Source organism: Anabrus simplex, chromosome 3 (assembly GCF_040414725.1).
Source record: "Anabrus simplex isolate iqAnaSimp1 chromosome 3, ASM4041472v1, whole genome shotgun sequence".
Classification (NCBI taxonomy): Eukaryota; Metazoa; Arthropoda; class Insecta; order Orthoptera; family Tettigoniidae; genus Anabrus; species Anabrus simplex.
Genome location: NC_090267.1, coordinates 271,896,283 through 271,914,875, shown reverse-complemented (window position 1 = coordinate 271,914,875; position 18,593 = coordinate 271,896,283). Strand labels below are relative to the sequence as shown.

The 18,593-nt window shown below is 38.9% G+C and overlaps 1 protein-coding gene across 9 annotated transcripts in view; it reads right to left on the bottom strand.

The window, feature by feature from the left end:
* Positions 1-18,593, bottom strand: part of yem (yemanuclein) — a 661,372-nt gene that overhangs the window by 197,583 nt on the left and 445,196 nt on the right. For all 9 annotated transcript variants that reach the window (XR_011017928.1, XR_011017929.1, XR_011017930.1 and 6 more), the window contains one exon: positions 1,238-1,423. Coding sequence is in view for 6 of the 9 variants with exons in the window: in XM_068226662.1 (XP_068082763.1) it covers positions 1,238-1,423 (186 nt within the window). In the remaining 3 variants the exon portion in view is untranslated. The remainder of the gene's footprint in view (positions 1-1,237; positions 1,424-18,593) is intronic.

Genomic DNA, 18,593 nt, shown 5'->3' with positions numbered 1-18,593 from the left:
CACCCTATAGTCCCAACTTGGCGCCCAGTGACTACCACTTGTTCCCTAAGTTGAAAGAACATTTGGCTGGAAAGTGATTCAGCACCAACGAGGATTGAAAGATGAGGTTCACCACTTCCTGAACACCTTGGCAACGAGCTGGTATGACATGGGCATACAAAAACTGTCACAGCGTCTACAAAAATAAATCGACCGAAATGGTGATTATGTAGAAAAATAGGTAAATGTTCAAGCTGTAAAACGATTTAACAATTGTAGAAATAAACAGGTCTATGTATTTATAAAAAAAATGGAGACCCCATTTTTTGGATTACCTTTGTAATATAAATTTACTGGCGCAAACAGATAACTCTGTGGAAATCCACAATATTTTCTTCGTAACTGGCTGGAAGACAAGAGCGCAGTGCTGGTTATCCTATGAAAACTCAAGTTATGTGGTTCAGAAACGTGCGTGAGACATCCACGGCTAACTTACAATCTGTAATTTTTAACTTTCTTGTTTTTGCTACAGCTTAGATTTCACTTGTGACCACATATATAAACTGTGGGTTTTTTTTCCAGTCATATATTTGCATAATTATCTTGCTTTTGATTTCTGGTAACTTCGCTTATTGTCCGTGAAATGCATGGTAGCTACAGTTTGAAATGGAAATTCTAAGTTCCCATGGAGGAAATTAGATATTTTTCCACCAATAGAGCATATCAAAAAATCAGATCAAAAATTAGATGTATGGCTTCTCAGGCTATGCTCCACAGTTTGTCCGTTCAAGATGAGCCTTATTCTTCCCCAATTATGTATGATGGATCTAAAAATTTAATATTTCCTTTATAACTGAATTTGGTAGTTCAAGGGTTCAATCCCAGCTCAATTCAGTGGTATCTGTTCACGTTCACTAACCTTGTGCCGGTGGATTTACTGGCATCTTGACAACTCCAAAAACCATTAAAAAAAGTTAGAGGGCATAAAACACATAACATTACAACCTCCGAGCAAGAGGGCCATGCGATTTGTATCACGTAGCTGTGAGCTTTCGATCGGGAGATTGTTTGAACCTTACTGTTGGCAGCCCTAAAGATGGCGTTGCATTGTTGCACCAAGCAAACACTGGGGCTGTACCTTAATCAAAGACACGATCACTTCCTTCCCAATCCTATCCCACTGTTGCCAGAAGACATGTCTGTGTTTGCGAAACATTTATAAAAACAAAAACATTAACTACTATGAAGTAAGACTTACATAACACTGGTGCGGGCATCTCTGCTTTCTCTCAGAAGAGCTGTAACCTTCATCCAACCAGGAGGCCAGAGGGATTTCACTTCTTTCTCCAAAAAATTCCGAAGAATATCCTCGGCAGTTTCTTTGCGGGACTTTTTAAGGTCCGCACACTGCAGTTTAATCCGCACCACTTCACATAGCAGTTCCCTGGTAAAGATGATAAAATAAAGAAGTACCTAAGTAAGTTTTATACAATGAAACATCATTCAACTCTCAAAAAATAAGTTATTTTGCATAATGTACTGAAAGATCATCAATTCATGTACTATCTGCAAGCATCTGTACCAATGGAAATATAAAACTATCACTTAATTAAAATCAAAAGACTTTAATCATTACTTGTAGTATACTTGAATGCATTTGACACTCTACCAATTGTTTTAATTAAAGTAAGTAATTAGCTGTTGTACACATTTTTAAGAGCAAAACATTTACAATAACCAGTAACAATTTAAAAAAAAAATTATATACCTCAGATTAAAAAATGATCTCTCACTTTTTAAAAAAAATCAACAGTGAACTACCGTATGTAGGAGTAAGCCTTGCAGCCAGTCAATGAGACCGTGGGAGCGTGTGAATAGTTAGTGTCACTACTTAGTGCATTGTTCAAGACAGAAGCAGTATTATTAGCCTAAAAGGCACCATATCGAACACTATATAATATTTGCAGAATTGCTTATAATCAATAATAATCCAAGGGCTGATTTAGGATGAGGACCAAAGAATTAATATATTGGGTTAAAAAAAAATACCCACACAAGTCTAGCATGATAATAACAGAATGATTACTGGTCAGAAGGTTTAGAATTCCAGTATTTCCAGTGCATGCCTTTTTTTTTTTTTTTTTTTTTTTTTTTTTTGCTAGGGGCTTTACGTCGCACCGACACAGATAGGTCTTATGGCGACGAAACACGCTTTTGTAAAATTACAATTATTACCGGGAATCACTTCTGATTTCGTACTATTTAAAATTTGAATGTGTTCCACCGGAAAAACTTTTGTTTTTGCTTTTGCAGCCACAATCTTCTTGCACTGCATTTCCCACACCCTGTTGGGGTCAAGGGGGACCCGTGTTACACATGTGGATTTAATCCTCTTCCAAGGCTGGATGCCCTTCCAAAAGCCAACCGTTTGAGTCCTGCAAAAAACTGCAGAGATAGTAAAACCTTGTTGATTCGAAGTGCTTGGGACTCAAAATTTGGCAGCTGAATTATGTGAGTTTAAATTAACCTTTACTGACTATGAATCTCATTGTTAAATCCATATTGACGGTTGAACTTCTTACAAAATTGTACCAAAACTATTTTAATCCTCCTAGTCAATACTATATATTTTTTAAAGTCCAATTAAGACGAAAGATCACACATAAATAGACATGTTCCGACCCGGCATTGGGTAATCCTCAGCAAGATATGTATGACGTATTAAAAAACATAGGAGACATACAAAATGAAATGTTGGTTTAAAAGTTTTTTAAAAAGCATGATGGAAGTTAAACTGTGCAATGTTGATCGTAAAAACAGTCTTGAGCTGGAAGTCTTTCTTTTTCAATGCTTTTTGTTGTCCTTTGGTGTGGATCAACTGGTATCTGTATACTGTTGGCTTAGTTTATGTGTTCCGACATAGGCTGATGTATATAAGCATTATTATTGAACTGTATGAGTCTGTAAAATGGATAATACAAATCGAATTTAGGTTGAAAAGTGGCGACTAAGAGAAACAACTTGTAGATGAAGTTTTGAAGAACGAAAATTAACTTACGTGATGTGACCTGCTTGTATCACCCTTGTTCTCTGATTATGGAGTCCAGCTCTCAACTGACTTACTCCCGCAGTCGAGGCGCAAGACGTGTTGCTGCAAGGAAGTGGAGTAGGGAAATGGGGCAGGGCTTGCAGGAGAATAGGAGTATGTGGAATAATGGGGGTGGTGAATGAAACCGAGTGTAATAATTGTGATTCCTTATGTTCCTGTTTTTTACTACAAATGATCGGAATAAAAGTTTCCCATATTATTATCTTTTTTCATTTGACTCATTTAAGTTTTGGACTGGGTTCTTATATCGATCCACAATGATGTAAAAATTCTCTAACATGTTGAGTAGTGGACCTTTTTGTTTAACTTGTAGAATTTTTAGATCTTTATCTATTGTAGTGTTATTGTGATTATAGTCTTTGTGATGGTTACTCATGGCAGAGTAACTACTATATTTTAAAGTGTTGCGATGTTTTGTATTTCTTATGAGGAAGTTCCTATCAGTTTGTCAGACGTAAGTTGACCCACATTCCTGACATTTCAGTTTATATATCCCAGAATTTGTGTTTTTATTGCTAGTAATTACTGTGCGAGAGTTAAAAAATATTCTTTCATTAGTGTTCCTGGTTTTGAAAGCAATTTTCAATTGGTTTTTTTTTTTTTAGGATATTGGTGATTATGTCATCATCATCATCAATGTTCCACTCCAGTCACCTGGGTATGGTTAACAAGCCTCCTCCACTCCTTTCTCTCCTTCCACTTTTCCCGCTCCATTACTTCCGCAACATGCATTCCAGCTTCTCTAATTCCTTCCAAATCTGATCCGTCCACCTTCTTCGCGGTCTTCCAACTGGTCTCTTTCCCCAACTTTTCTTTCGAATTCCCTTCTTGCTACCCGTTCCTTTCACATTCTTTTTACATGTCCGAACCATCTCCGTCTTGCTTTCTGTATCTTCTGTACTAACGATTCTATATTTACCTTCTTCTCTGATTTTAATATTTTGAATTCTATCTGTTCTTGTCTTTTTAACCAATGTTCTTAAAAAATTAATTTCTACTGCTTGGATCTTACTATCTTGTCTCTTATTAGTTACCAGCATATCTAGTCCATATGTTACAATTGGTATGAAATACTGTTTATATAATGTTAATTTCATTCTCTTGGGTGCTTTGTTATCACATAAAAGCTCTCTGACTTGATGATAAAATGTTGTACCTTTACTTAGTCTGTTATTAATTTCAGGGTTGATTTAATTACTTCCATTAATAATGCTACCCGGATATGTAACCTGTTCTACATTTTCTAACCGTTCTCCGTCTATGTTCACTTGGCTTCTATTTTTCTCTTTCCCACAGTGCATGACTACAGTTTTCTTTCTACTAATTACCATTCCAAAATCCTTCAGATTTTCATTCCAAATGTCCAGTTTCCTTTGTACTTCCTTTTCTCCCTTTCCTCAAATCACCACATCATCTGCAAATACCAAGGCATTCACTTCATCACTACTGATACTCTGTTTTACACATTTTATGCTGTCATCCATCAATATAATAAACAATAATGGCTACAGTGCACTTCCTTGCTTGAGACCTTTTCTTGTATAAAATGTTTCAGAGTCACCACTCCCCACTTGTACACTGCTTTTACTCTCATGATACAAAATTTGTATCTTGTTAATTAATGATTTTGCCACATTCCTTTTCAGTAGGCATTCCCATACATGTTTTGCCTTAACTGTACCATAAGCTTTTTCCAAATCCAAAAATACAAATATGGTTCCCTTGTTCCTTTCCAGATTTCTTTTACTATCGTTCACACTGTAAATATCAAGTCTATTGTTGATCTATTTGGTCTAAAGCCATGTTGTTCTTCCTCTAACGGTGTTTCTATTATATCACTCAGTCTTTTGTCTATGACATCTCCATTAATTTTAGCCTATGTGATAACAGTTATACCTCTGTAATTTTCACATTTCTTCCTATTTCCTTTTCTGAACAGTGGTACAATGCTTCCTTGTTGCCTATCTTCAGGTATCCTTTCATCCTACCATATGGCATTGAGGGGTCTGCATAGCCACTGTAGTCCAATGCTTCCTGCTGTCTAAATAATATCAGCATTGAATTATTCTTTTGCACTTGCTTTACCTTTGGTCATTGCTTTCATTGCCCTTTCAAGTTCCAACCATGTTATCGGGTTCTCTTCTTTTTCTCCATGCATTATTTCTATTTTCTTATCTCCTTCTTCGTATGAGCAGTCATCCCCATTATAAAGGTTTTCAAAATACTTTGCCAGCACCTTCTGAAGACCCTTTTCGTCATGTACTGTGGATCCATCTTCTCTCTCTAATGCCTTGATTTTTCGTTGATTTGTTCTTTTTGATTTTATTACTCTGCATAATACTTTCTGATTTCCTCGACTATTTCGCTCAATTTTGTTGGTAAACTCTCCTCAACATTTCTCCTTTTCTTCCTAGATACTCCTCTTTACTTGTAGTTTCAATCTTTTGCATCCCACATGTAACCTTTCTATCTTATTCTCATCCCTCTGATACGTTTTTTGCTTTTCCTTATCCATTTCTTTCTTCACCTTGTTCCTTTATTTTATTTCTTTTTTTATTTTGTCTGTCCATCACTGTGTCTCCTTTCTCTCCACCTTTGCTTTTGCTTTTCCGCATACCTCAATTGCTGCTTCCACAAATGTCTGTCTTAAATTGTCCCACTTTTCTTCTCCACTTCGTATTTCCGTGTTAGGAAACTTCCTTTTTATCCAATCTTGGAATGCCATTCTTTTATCTTCCTCCTCCTCCAATTCCCAAATCGCCGTGCGGTTAGGAGTGCACAGCTATGAGCTTGGAGATAGTGGGTTCGAACCCCACTGTCCGCAGCCCTGAAGATGGTTTTCTGTGGCCTTTTTTTACAATTTGCTTTACGTCGCACGAACGCACATAGGTCTTACGGCAACGATGTGACAGGAATGGGCTAGAAGCAGGAAAGAACCAGCCGTGGCCTTAATTAAGGTACAGCCCAAGCATTTGCCTGGTGTGAAAATGGGAAACCACGGAAAACCATCTTCAGAGCTGCAGACAGTGGGGTTCGAACCCACTATCTTCTGAATACTGGATACTGGCCGTACTTAAGCGACCGCAGCTAACGAGCTTGGTCCGTGTTTTATTAAGGCCACGGCCACTTCCTTCCCATTCTTAAGCCTTTCCTAACCCATTGTCGCCATAAGACCCATGTCGGAGCGACGTAAAACAAATACAGGGATTTTTACTTGTTTTCATTCCACAATCACTAATCTATGATCACCTTCCATACTTTCACTGGGGATTATCTTCATATTCATGGCGTTATCTTCCCATTCTAGGTCTGTTGTTATAAAGTCAATGAGTCTTCCATACTGTCCATCCCAACTATATCGGCTATTCCTCTTCATAAACCATGTTCTTTATTATCAGGTTACTTCTGATACAGAGTCCAACAGTTTCTCTCCATCTTCATTTCTACTGCCATACCCATGTGCACCCAGAACATTCTCATATCCCATTCTATCAGTTCCCACACGAGCATTCAGATCTCCCAATACATGATCCCATCTCCAACAATATGTGTTTCCAGTTCATTGAGGAACTCTTCTTTTTCTTCCACGCTACATCCTGTCTGTGGAGCATACACCTGTATTATCTTCAGTAGTTCCTTGTTTACATGTATGTGCATTATTATAATTCTTTCATTTACATACTAAACTACAGCTTTTGGTTTGACATTCTGATTCCCTACAAACCACACTCCATTTATTTTCTCTTTACAGTTACCCATCCAGTACAAGGGCTGCCCCTTTCTTAGTTTCTTCATTCCTTTCCCTTTCCACTTTACTTCACTTAATCCCAGGATGTTGAGTTTTCGTCTCTTCATTAGGTCAATCAATTCATTTTCCTTCCCATTCACTGTTAAAATATTTATTGTTCAAAATCGGGTTTTGTTCTCTGATCTAACACTTGCACGAACATCAGCATTATCATCATACTGTGCAACTGTAGTCAGAGATTTGTCCATTCCATTTCCATTTTTAAACTTCCATTTGAGGCTTGTATTGTAGTTGAAAGAAAGTACAAATTTACTCATCTGCTAATCTGCTAACCTGCTAAGCCTAACGCATCTGAGGATTTTCTTTTGGGGGTTACTCCCTTAGCGTTTGAAGATCCCTCTTCTCCACAAGGCAGCAGTTTCCTCTTCTAATTTTCTCCAGAGAGGATGGGTTGCCTCATCCACCATCTTCGCCATTCCGAAGGTCTCCTTCTCTGCCCAAGATGCTGTTACGGTCTTCACCTGTAACCCTGGGCATGGGTTCCACGTTATACCCTGTGAGACTGGGTCCCTGCCTGAACTTAGCTCTCCTTCACACCGGCCTACTGATGTGGAGGATACCCACCCCCACAACGTGGATGCGCCAAACAAGAATTATTCAAGTGAAGGATAGGGAAGATGACCCTATCTCCCTTGAGTCGGGTTAATGGTTGTGTATGATGTCACAACCAATTATGTGTATATGATTATTGCTAAATGTGAATGTGGCATATTTTTTGTTTAGTTTTTGACTCTTTCGTTAAAGTAGTTGTAGGCTTGTTAGTATGTTTATTGATTGGCTTATTTATAAATTTTGTGCTGAATCCGTTCTTAAAAGCTATTTCGCGGATGGCCTTTATTTCTTTTTTCAAATTTTTCTTTGAGAGTGGGATTTTCTTTAAGTAATCATTATTTCATTTTTGAGAATAAAATCTACCAACAGACAAGTTTAGCTATGAGAGCACTGTCCTCGAGTATTTTGGTGAACATATATATGGACCACTTAGAACACACACCACAGATAAGATCAAAGCTATAAAATACTGGTCATGTTACGTTGACAATATGCTGGCCATCATAGATGGTAGCGTTAAGAACATTAAATTCACTATGGAAATGGAGAACAATAACTCTCTTAATTATTTAGACATAACACTATCACGTCGTAAGAATAATCATTTGACATTTAACATTTACCGGAAACCAACTCACGCTGCTAACACCATTAAACAAACTTCAATACATCCTGAAGCTCACAAAAAAGTTCCCTACAATGTAATGTTAGAAAGGGCTTAAAAACTTATTTTAATGCATCCAAAACTCCCCACTGCTAGATCTTTACCATAGGCTCGAGGTGGACTACCGCAAGTAGCGATTAATGTCCCTGAAGATTGCCACTTGCACCCTGTTCATTACATATAGAGACAACTGATCATTTACAAATACAATGAGAAGAAGGCTTCCACCTAATCAATACTTATTTTATTAAATTAAAACTACAGAACCGGTTTCGAACTTTCTAGGTCATCTTCAGCTGGTCACACAATCACATATAACACATAATGCAATCAAAAAACATCACTAGATCTAACAGAGGATGTCATACAATGATAACATGTCAAATTATTCTCATGATTGGAGGCAATCGTCGAATTGGAAACTTAGTATACACTGTCTTTTCATGAATAACATATATAGAAACACATTTATTAAAAGTTCGGATTGTTCGTAGGCATGAGCTTTTCTGAGATTAGGTGATAGCTTTGTGAAACATGTATGGTGACACAGAAAGGGCATATGCATTGATCACAATTTGTTAGTCTTATGGAATGTTGGACTTGTGGGTTGCACTTCCTGGTTTCCTAAACCTTCAGTTGCACACTGTGATAGAATCTTGTTGCCTAATATTGATTTGCCTTAATTTTATTTTTGAAAATAATTAGCTCTGTCCTTGAAGTCTTGATAAATAGACATTATTATGAACACTTAATGGTAACTGTAGAGATAAGACATGTGTTAAAATTTAATGACCTGCATTGTTATAAATTATACTTTAAAATGTCAGGTTCTCAAGTATGAGATTTGTGTCACTATATACACGAAACATAAAAATACATGCCAATTCTGAAAAGCAATATGTGGGATTGTGTAAACTCAGTTGAGACTTGAGCGGGAAACGTACATTTTTTTAAAGCATGCACACATAAAATCCATCCTGTTTGTGTTGGAAGGTAAGTCGTAACGTCCTGTGCTGAATTATGCTATGTGGCATTTGACTGGAGTAGAGGCTCCTTCCCTTTGCAGTTGTGTATGGATGTAACAACTATCAGTGGTAGATAAAAGTGAAAGATAATTCTATTTTAGTAATTGGGAATGCCTGTTAGTCGTGTGGAATGAATGTGTACAAATGTACTTACTGCTGCTGTTGATTTGACGTTGTGTGTAACTTGGGAGAACGTTGTGCACTGCTCCATTATCCTGGATTCCACATTACTGACAGCAACACCGTTCTCGTCTTGGGCTAATGCGAGTTGCTGTGAGGAGGAGAGGCAGAGGGGCAGGAGCAGTAGCTGTTGAGGGGGTAGGGGTGAGGCTGGGCGTCTTTAAGTGGTTCTTTGACGTGTGTCAGGTTTTGTTTGCCAATTCTTTTGAGATAAGCATTTTTTAAAGAAGGGATGGCTGTGTTAAAGATGATGTTTATTTTATCTGTAATTTCATTTAGATTAGAATTAGGGTTGGCATATTGATCAAAAGTAATGTAAAATTATGTGATTGTATGACCAGCTGAAGATGACCTAGAAAGGTCGAAACTGGTCCTGTAGTTTTAATTTAATAAAAAAGTATTGATTAGGTGGAAGACTTTTTCTCATTGTATTTGTTGTGTATAACATCAATACGGAAATGAAACTTATAGATTATGAACTGATCATTTGTCTATCCCTAAACTGAGCATCACTCACCAATTACTCATTCCTCGCTAATATGACTACATTTAGTAGCATTTATAACATCTAATCATTTCATATGGGCTAACTATAGCACACTGATGTTACGTCTCCGTACTCGGTGTCTTAATGCACATTGACGATTACAGATAGCTTGACCCGTCTCTAAATGAAAATCATTTATTTATCCTGTATAGAATATCATAATATCTTGTATTCACTCCATCACAAGAGTAATACTAATCACCTGTACTTGATGTAATTATCAGTCTACACTGTGACGTGAACCACACGAAGAATGACATAGAGTAAGATGAGATGTGCAGGGTGGAATGCCTTTATAGCTGACAAGTGGATTTCGCTATGGAGAGGGAACGCTCCTCCCACTTTGACATATTCGCTCCGCTAACAGTCGTCTTCCATAGTCGAATGGATGCTCAAATTGTAGCCCTTTACACCCTATATCTACTAAACTATTTTAATTCAGATCGGATTGCAGGCTTGATGGTAATTATGAATGCGTCCTTTGATTTTTCAGGCGCGTAGGATGTGGGTAGTGGGCACTCCCTGCTCTCTGTTAAGAAAACCCCCAAAGGCCATCTGGTCATCGTCACTGCGATGCTGTCTCAAGTTGCGACATCAAGAATGTGCCGAGAAGTAAATTATATTTTTACATCATCGAATACTGCAAATTACGCAGAGTTCACTTATCCCTTTTATGTACTTTTCTTGGGGTTGTGATGAATCATTATTATTATTATTATTATTATTATTATTATTATTAGCGAGCCCGCGAAATCTGTGGGTTGGTATCAACGAAATAGACGGGGAAGTGATGGTAATATACAGTTCTGAAGTTGAAACGCTGTAAATTAACCACGCCTTCTGACACAGGCAGCATTTAAGTTTAGCGTCATATCACTAGCTCCCTTGCACTATAGAGAGGGTAATACCAAGGTCACGCGGTACTCAGAGCTTCTCACTCTCCTTACGCGTAATTAAGGAACATGCCTCCGAACTCGTCCAGCGTAATTCATATCCCGGACAGGGAATAAAATGCTATTTACAACCAAATATCTCGTAAAATGATGCAGAAAACGGCCCATATATATTACTAGGCTCCCTGACATGTCTAATAACGTGATATTAAACGGTTTCTATACCTTTACAAAACACCACTTGAAGAAGAACTCTTTTCCTTTGCCTGGAAGGAGGGTTGTGTTGACGTGACGGTTACAGCTGAGTTGTGTGCCTTCCCCCTTCAAGCACCAGCAGTAGTCAGCCAACATTGCTACATTCCACCACCCGTGGTATCTTCTTTCTATTTCATTTATTTGTTCATGGAATTTTTCACCCTGCTCATCACTCGGGCTCCCAAACTGTCAAAGAAACGACCCAGAAATGGAGTTTAAAACTCGTTGCAGCTGAGCTTCAAATCGTTTCAAAATATTTTTCACAATATTGTCTTATAGTTCACATCTTATAGGTTTCCCAAAAATTTATCGATTACTTCTCTGAAAGCACACTTGTCCGACTCATTGGCTGAATGGTCAGCGTTGAGGCCTTCGGTTCAGAGGGTCCCAGGTTCGATTCCAAGCCAGGTCGGGAATTTTAATCGCCTCCGATTAATTCTTCTGGCCCGGGGAGTGGATGTTTGTGTTTGTCCCAACACTTTCCTCTTCATATTCAGACAACACACTACACACCAACCACCACAGAAACATGCAATAGTGTAGTTCATGTCCCGGGTTGGCATCAGGAAGGGCGTCCAGTCATAAAACAGGGCCAAAACTATGTGTGCGACAGTTCGCATCCGCGATCCCACAGGTGTGGGAAAAAGCTGTAGTAAAAGAAGACTTCTCTGAAAGCACACCATGCCTGACATTCAGCATCATTCATACCGCACAAGAATGAAATGTCCTTCGTAAGGACATCATTGTCCATTGAATACTCAGTCTTTTAGCTTCTTACAAGTGTGGAAATCTTCAGTTTAAATACTCAAAGCACATTACACTTTCATCCAGTGCTTTTACAAATAATTGCTTAACACTTTATCATCGACGTGTACATTTGCTTTTTACGTGGAAAACTGCTGAAATGCGATATTTTTCAGGTTGTTATGGGCTACGGATGTTCGTAATTTCGTAGATGATAATCAGACATAATTTATGTTCAAAGTTACTATTTTTGTGTCCCCCCCCCATTGGGGTGACATATGGTTATTGGGTTGACTATGCAACAGAGAAAGCGCACGTCAGCACTACAGGGGTGACAGACAGCCTTTTTACCTTAGTTGTTGTGGAACAATGTGCCCTGTGTTGTGAGCTGTTAGTTTACGTGCCTTTCAACGAGTTCCTTGTAATTTACAGTTTTGTGACAAGAATTTAATTTATGTTATGTGTTTCTGTGTTGAGTAAGCCATGATTACTGATAGAGAGATAGAAGAACAACTTGAAAAGGGTTCTAGTGTTGAATCAAGTGATGTTGACATTTAGGATTTGCAATGAGATGCCACCTTTTCCGAGTCGGAATTCAACGGCAGTTTGTGTAGCGAGGGGACTAGCAAAGATTCCGGTGCTGCATCGGGTGCTGATTCAAACAAATCACCAGCCAGTGATAATTACTGGGGAACGTTCTCAGGTTTGCAGAAAGATTTTTTATTCACACATAGCCCCGGTTTACAATTTCATCCGAGTGCTAAATCTCAACCAATATGTAAGAATAAAGCAATAATAGACTCCAATCTACATAATTTTCCTTGCCATTAATAAATGAATTCTGATGGTTGCGTATGTCACCTGTCTGTTGCGCAATGCACAGCGTACTGAGAAAGGAATGGGCACTGCGCTGCACTCTATGAACACCTTACCTGAAGAAGTAATGTAATACAACAGCGAATGGTAGCACTAGTTTCGCGCGACAGACTAAAGTTGAGAGCCCTGGACACACTACCGTGTCACCCCTCTGTATGAGCGTCCGTCACCCCACATGGGGTGACATCGTCCTCAACGTGTTAATGATCGCAAGTTTGATATAATGTTCCTGAAAGTTATTTTTGCTAGAATCAACCGAAATGACAAAACCGGAATATCCAATGAGAATCTAAGGAAATACGCTTTTATTTTGTAGTAACACTGGTTTCAGCCTTCTCTTCGACACATCGATAAATGAACGCCCGTCATTACTATGGTAATTTTCACTACCAAACTGAAGAATTAAACCTGGCAAGTCACAGAAATAAACTATCCATTTTTCCATTTAGAAAACTTACGAAATTCTTTCTCTCAGTTCCTGTACAAACTAGAGCCAGCATTTCATTTTCTTTCAATCTCAATCCTGCAATCTCTATCTTTTCCTTGGTAAAGCGCCGAATAATCCCAGCATCCTAATTTTAGGAAGACTCATTTTAAAAAAATGAAACGAAATAAAATTCCTTCCATCGAAAGAGTAACGTACGCATAAACAAACATTTATCACTTAAAGAAGTTCATGTGGTCTTTACGCAAATATGAACATGTAAATTTACGGAATAGCTCCTTTGCCCGAGATGATAAAAATACATTATCAATGCTATGAAATATATTTGCCATGAAAATTGGCAAGCAGGTCTACTAACGTGACAAATATTTTCTAATCTGAAATTGCAATAGGCTCGGTTCACTGGAGATCAGAAGATTTGTTGTCTCATGCATCACTACAATCCTCTCCTAAATTACAAATCTGTCACACTCCATATCTAAAACACTTCTCACACGCAGTCTTTTTACTCGGACAGTAACATTGGCCTGGGGTGCATAATTCCTTTCGTGCAATGTAAACACTTGAAACAGACACACTGGCGCATTTGGATGTTAGTTTTGCGATACAGTATAACCTTGTTAATTTGAAGTCTTCGGAACACACAAATCTGATTTTGAATTAACCGCCAACTTGTAATTAAAAAATGCCAACCCTCGCCGCATCACAAAATATTCTAATAATCATTACCGCAAGCTGTTAACATTGATTCACAGTTTAAAACTTTCAAACGCCATGAAGAAACTATTTCCAAAATGTATCCAACAAGGTGCATTTACAGTATTCAAATAATGCACTTGGATAATTCACTGGCAATTCATGCAACGAAAGAAAGAGAATTATTCAAAGGTGAGGAGAGATCTATGCTGGCTCCCCTGGGCAAGGACTTTATTCATTGGATTACAGTACTGTATGCATTTTAGATGTCTTGTATTTGCACGGTAAGTATCTGATGCCTTTGAAACATTGTGGTTTATCGAACTTTCCTATGACGAGGGGAGGAAGTAGGAAGTCTCTCGATTCTTCTTCTACTTTGTATTTGGACTTTGCTCGAGTGTCACATCCAGCCACCAGTCTTATATATAATGAAAGGGAAGTTTTGTGAATAAAAGAGTTTGGGAGAATTTTGTAAGGGGATTAAGCCTGTATGATATCTCTTATTCCTGTTTGCATTGCACTACAGTATAGTGACTCTTCTTGTATGACTTTTCGCCATTGTACGTCTCAAGTTCTCTCGTAATGCCAACCCTTGCCACGTAACAAAGTATTCTGAGACCTATTAACGCATACAATCACCTTGATTCACAACATATGCTTACCACAGAGTGGACGACTCTTATCATAAGTGTCTTTCATCTCCTCTTTGATGAATTGATGCTTCGTCTGATAATAAAACCACACAGAATCAATCGCTCAGAGAGAATTCAAGAAAACGAACTGGACCATGTCACGTAAGGAGTTGGAGGCTATGACTGCCATCACGTATACTCAGGGAGTTCTGTGTTGGAATTGTCAAAATAATATAGGTACCAGGGCAAGCAGGTATAGAAGGAAATGAAAAGGGAGATAAACTGGCCAGGAAAGGGGCAGAAACATATTTTGTAGGCCCAGAACCTGTATGCGGGACTTCCCATGGACAAGCCCGACACTACATAGGAAAATGGGTACAAAAGAAACAAATAGAAAACTGGAAAAATACTCCAGGATGCAGGCTTGCAAAGGAACTGATACAAGGCCCAAACAAGAAGCATCCTAAAGAACTGTAGAAACTCAGCAGAGAAAATATAAGATGGGTAGTAGGACTGTTGACAGCACACTGCCATCTGAAAAAACACCTACACAGAATTGAAGTAATAAGAGACAATATATGTAGGAAATGCAATGAAGCAGAGGAATCAGCTGAACACATACTTTTCGAATGTGAGGCGCTGGGTAGAATCAGAGTCTCCACTCTAGGACTACCAGGTGAAGAGAGAGGAAAAATTCAAGAAGACCCAATAAGAACAACCTGCAGCTTTGTGAAGGAAGCAGGTACAGTATATCTAGGTGGAAATGAAGGAAAAACATGGTAGCAAAGGATCTTAGAGGTTGACGCTAATTAGGAACTAATATTTATAGGCCCCATGAAGGAAAGAAGAAGAAAAATCACTGTAAAGAGGACAAAAAAAAATTTATGATGTCAAGATATTTGAAGAGAAACGATGTAAGAATGGGCACACTTTTAAAAGAAAAATTGAAGGTGGGTGTCCTTCAGACCCCTGCCACTGTTCTAGTATTAAAGGGGCCTAACAGCTGGGTCATCAGTTTCTAATGAGAAGTGCAACAAAATGAAAATTAAAACGTCAAAATGTATCCACTCACTAGAATTTAAAACGAATGACAATGAAAACATGATTGTGAAACAAAAACAATCAGTGGATCCAATTCAAAATGCCCTAATTTCTGGGATAATGCTTATCATCTAAAGGAGCCCAAAATCCAGGTCACTGGCCCCTTGTAATGGTACTAATCACTTGTAAAGCAGAACTTACAGTGGTATTAATCAAAGGTAAGGAAGACTCATGGCGTTTATCGCACAGTGGTACTAATCACAGGTAATGTGGACCCATGGAATGTCCTGTCACACATAATGGTACCACTCGCAGGCAACACAGACCGATTGTGTTCCTCACATAAGGGCACCACTTGCAAGCAATGCAGACCCATGGTGTTCCTTACCAACACATTCCAGTGCAATGTATGGCACCTTTTTCTCCCATGGATATTAATCGGCGCAGCCGAGTGCCCTTACATGCCTCGGTGGTATACACACGATGGTCCTAACCACAGGCAATGCCAGGACGGGGGTGTTCCTCACATACAGGTACTACCATATTTCACGGCATAATCGTCGCCACCGCGTAATCGTCGCATCCTTTATTTTCAATACAAAAATCGGACTTTAAACCTTTAATTACATAATCGTCGCACGTCCAAATTTTGTTCACTAATCTGGTTAAAAGGTAAATGGAACTCCAACGTAAGTTGCACATGAATGCGCAATTTAAATACGTGTATGGTTTATGGGCAATTTGGCAACACAGTCACGTCTGTGACATGTTGCACAACGTATAAATAAATAATACCGATATATGTACGACGCATGGCTTACCGGTAGACTATCGGCAGTTTGACAACGTGGTCGCGAGACAGTGTACTATTTATTAACCACCTACATATTATGAGTTCCCATTTGAAATACGTAAGGCTGTAAGTTATCGCTTATCGGCAACGTCGCCAGGAAATACCGGCTAGGTAGGTTGAATGGACCTCGAACCAGCCCTCAGATACAGGTAAAATTCTCTGACCCGGCCGTGAATTGAACCCGAGGCCTCCGTGTAAGAGGCAAGCACGCTACCCCTACACCATGGGGCCGGCTCCTGTGTTATTGCGCACGAAGTGAAATCCAAGACGATAACGCAGATTTCCACGGAATTATTCAGCCGAATTATTTACGATGTCTCAGTTGTCATCGCTAGACTCTTATCTTACTACTACGTCATAAGTGTCCGGGCATGGGATGAAAACTTTTATCCAAGCAGTCAAGATAATTATTATCCAATGCTATTAAAGTTTTATTTTATAAACTCGTCAGTAATGTAATGTAAAATCATCAATAACTGGGAAGAAATATTAACCTAATTACCGTATGTTTAAAAGAAATTGAAAAAAATGAATGTTTGTTACTGACGTCTCGGAATACAGTCAACTATACAGTAGATCTACACCGCGCTAGCTAGAGCTCCGGTTTGCGAGCTTTGCGCAAGCGCAGTAGTGTGTCGCAACCAACGAGCTAAACTGATAAATTGTTGCATGCTTCCTTGCTTTCTAACAGTATTGGCTGCTCTGGAATGGACAGATCACAGATGCATTTATTTGTTTCAGATTTACGTGATTACTGTAGACATGTGTGCGTGAGAATTTAAGTTTTTAATTTGTGTTTTGGGTGTTTGCAGAAATAATTTGTTTTAATAGTGAACAATTACGGAAAGTCATTTATATGGCAAAACATTAACGTGTGAAGCATTTATAAGCGATTATGGGTAAATATAGAAACTATTCTGCGGGCTTCAAGCTAAGCGTAATTGCCTTCGCTGAACAGCACGGTAACAGAGCTGCAGAAAGAAAATTTTCTGTGAGTGAAAAGTTGGTGCGTGACTGGCGGAAAGTAAAAATCAAGCTAAAAAGCACAAACCCTTCTAGATGCGCGTTTAGAGGTCCTAAAACAGGGAAGTTTCCTATAATTGACGAAGAAGTGTTTAGGTACGTCAGTGAAATACGTAACAATGGCTGCAGTGTATCATATGAAATGTTACAAATTAAGGGACAGGAGGTAGCGCGCAAACACAACATACCGGTAACTCAGTTTAAGGCGACTCGTGGGTGGATTAAGGGGTTCATGCGACGACACAATCTGTCAGTGCGAAGGAGAACAACACTAAGCCAAAAGTTGCCTGCTGATTACACGGACAAGATTGTAAATTTTCACCGATTTGTCATACGTTTGCGCAAGGAAACTTCGTACTTGCTTTCTCAAATCGGTAATGCCGATCAGACTCCAATCTTTTTTGATATGCCTCGCAACAGCACTATTGCGCTAAAAGGATCACGGAGTGTATTAATGAAAACCAGCGGTAGTGAGAAGTTGCGATGCACGGCAATGCTAGCCATTACAGCTGACGGGAGAAAGTTGCTGCCTTACATCATTTTCAAGAGGAAAACGATGCCTAAGAATATACAGTTTCCCCGTGGAATTCATGTACGAGTGCAACCAAAGGGTTGGATGGACGTAGAACTCATGCTGGATTGGGTTAAAACTGTGTGGAATAGAAGACCTGGTGCACTACTAAAACAACCAGCTCTGCTTGTTTTAGTTTCCGAGGTCACCTCGTGAACGAAGTGAAGCAAATTCTCACTACAAATAAGACACGGCAGATAGTCATTCCTGGTGGCCTAACATCTGCTTTGCAGCCACTAGACGTATGTGTTAATAAACCCTTTAAAGACCTCTTACGTCGATTTTACAACGAGTGGATGATGAGCGGCGATCAGCAATTGACGCCCGCCGGAAATATCAGGCGTCCACCCTTGGACTTGTTATGCTCGTGGGATCTTATACCACCTGAACTAGTCTCCAAGAGCTTCAAAAGGACTGGGATTTCGAATGCACTAGACGGTTCCGAAGATGACGCAGTGTGGCAGGGAGACGAAGAATCTGATACTGGTATTAACAGAGGCGAGGACGGCGCATCAGATAGCGAAACCTGCGATAGCGACACCGAAGATTTGGAATAAATTGTGTACCGGTAAGTCCGCATTTCACAACAAAGCGATAATTTTTTGCAAGTGTAATATTTTAACTTTAATACTCAAATTAATGACAAATTAACTTAATACGTTCATTTTTATTTTCAGGTTGGAAAAACGTTCGCCGAATT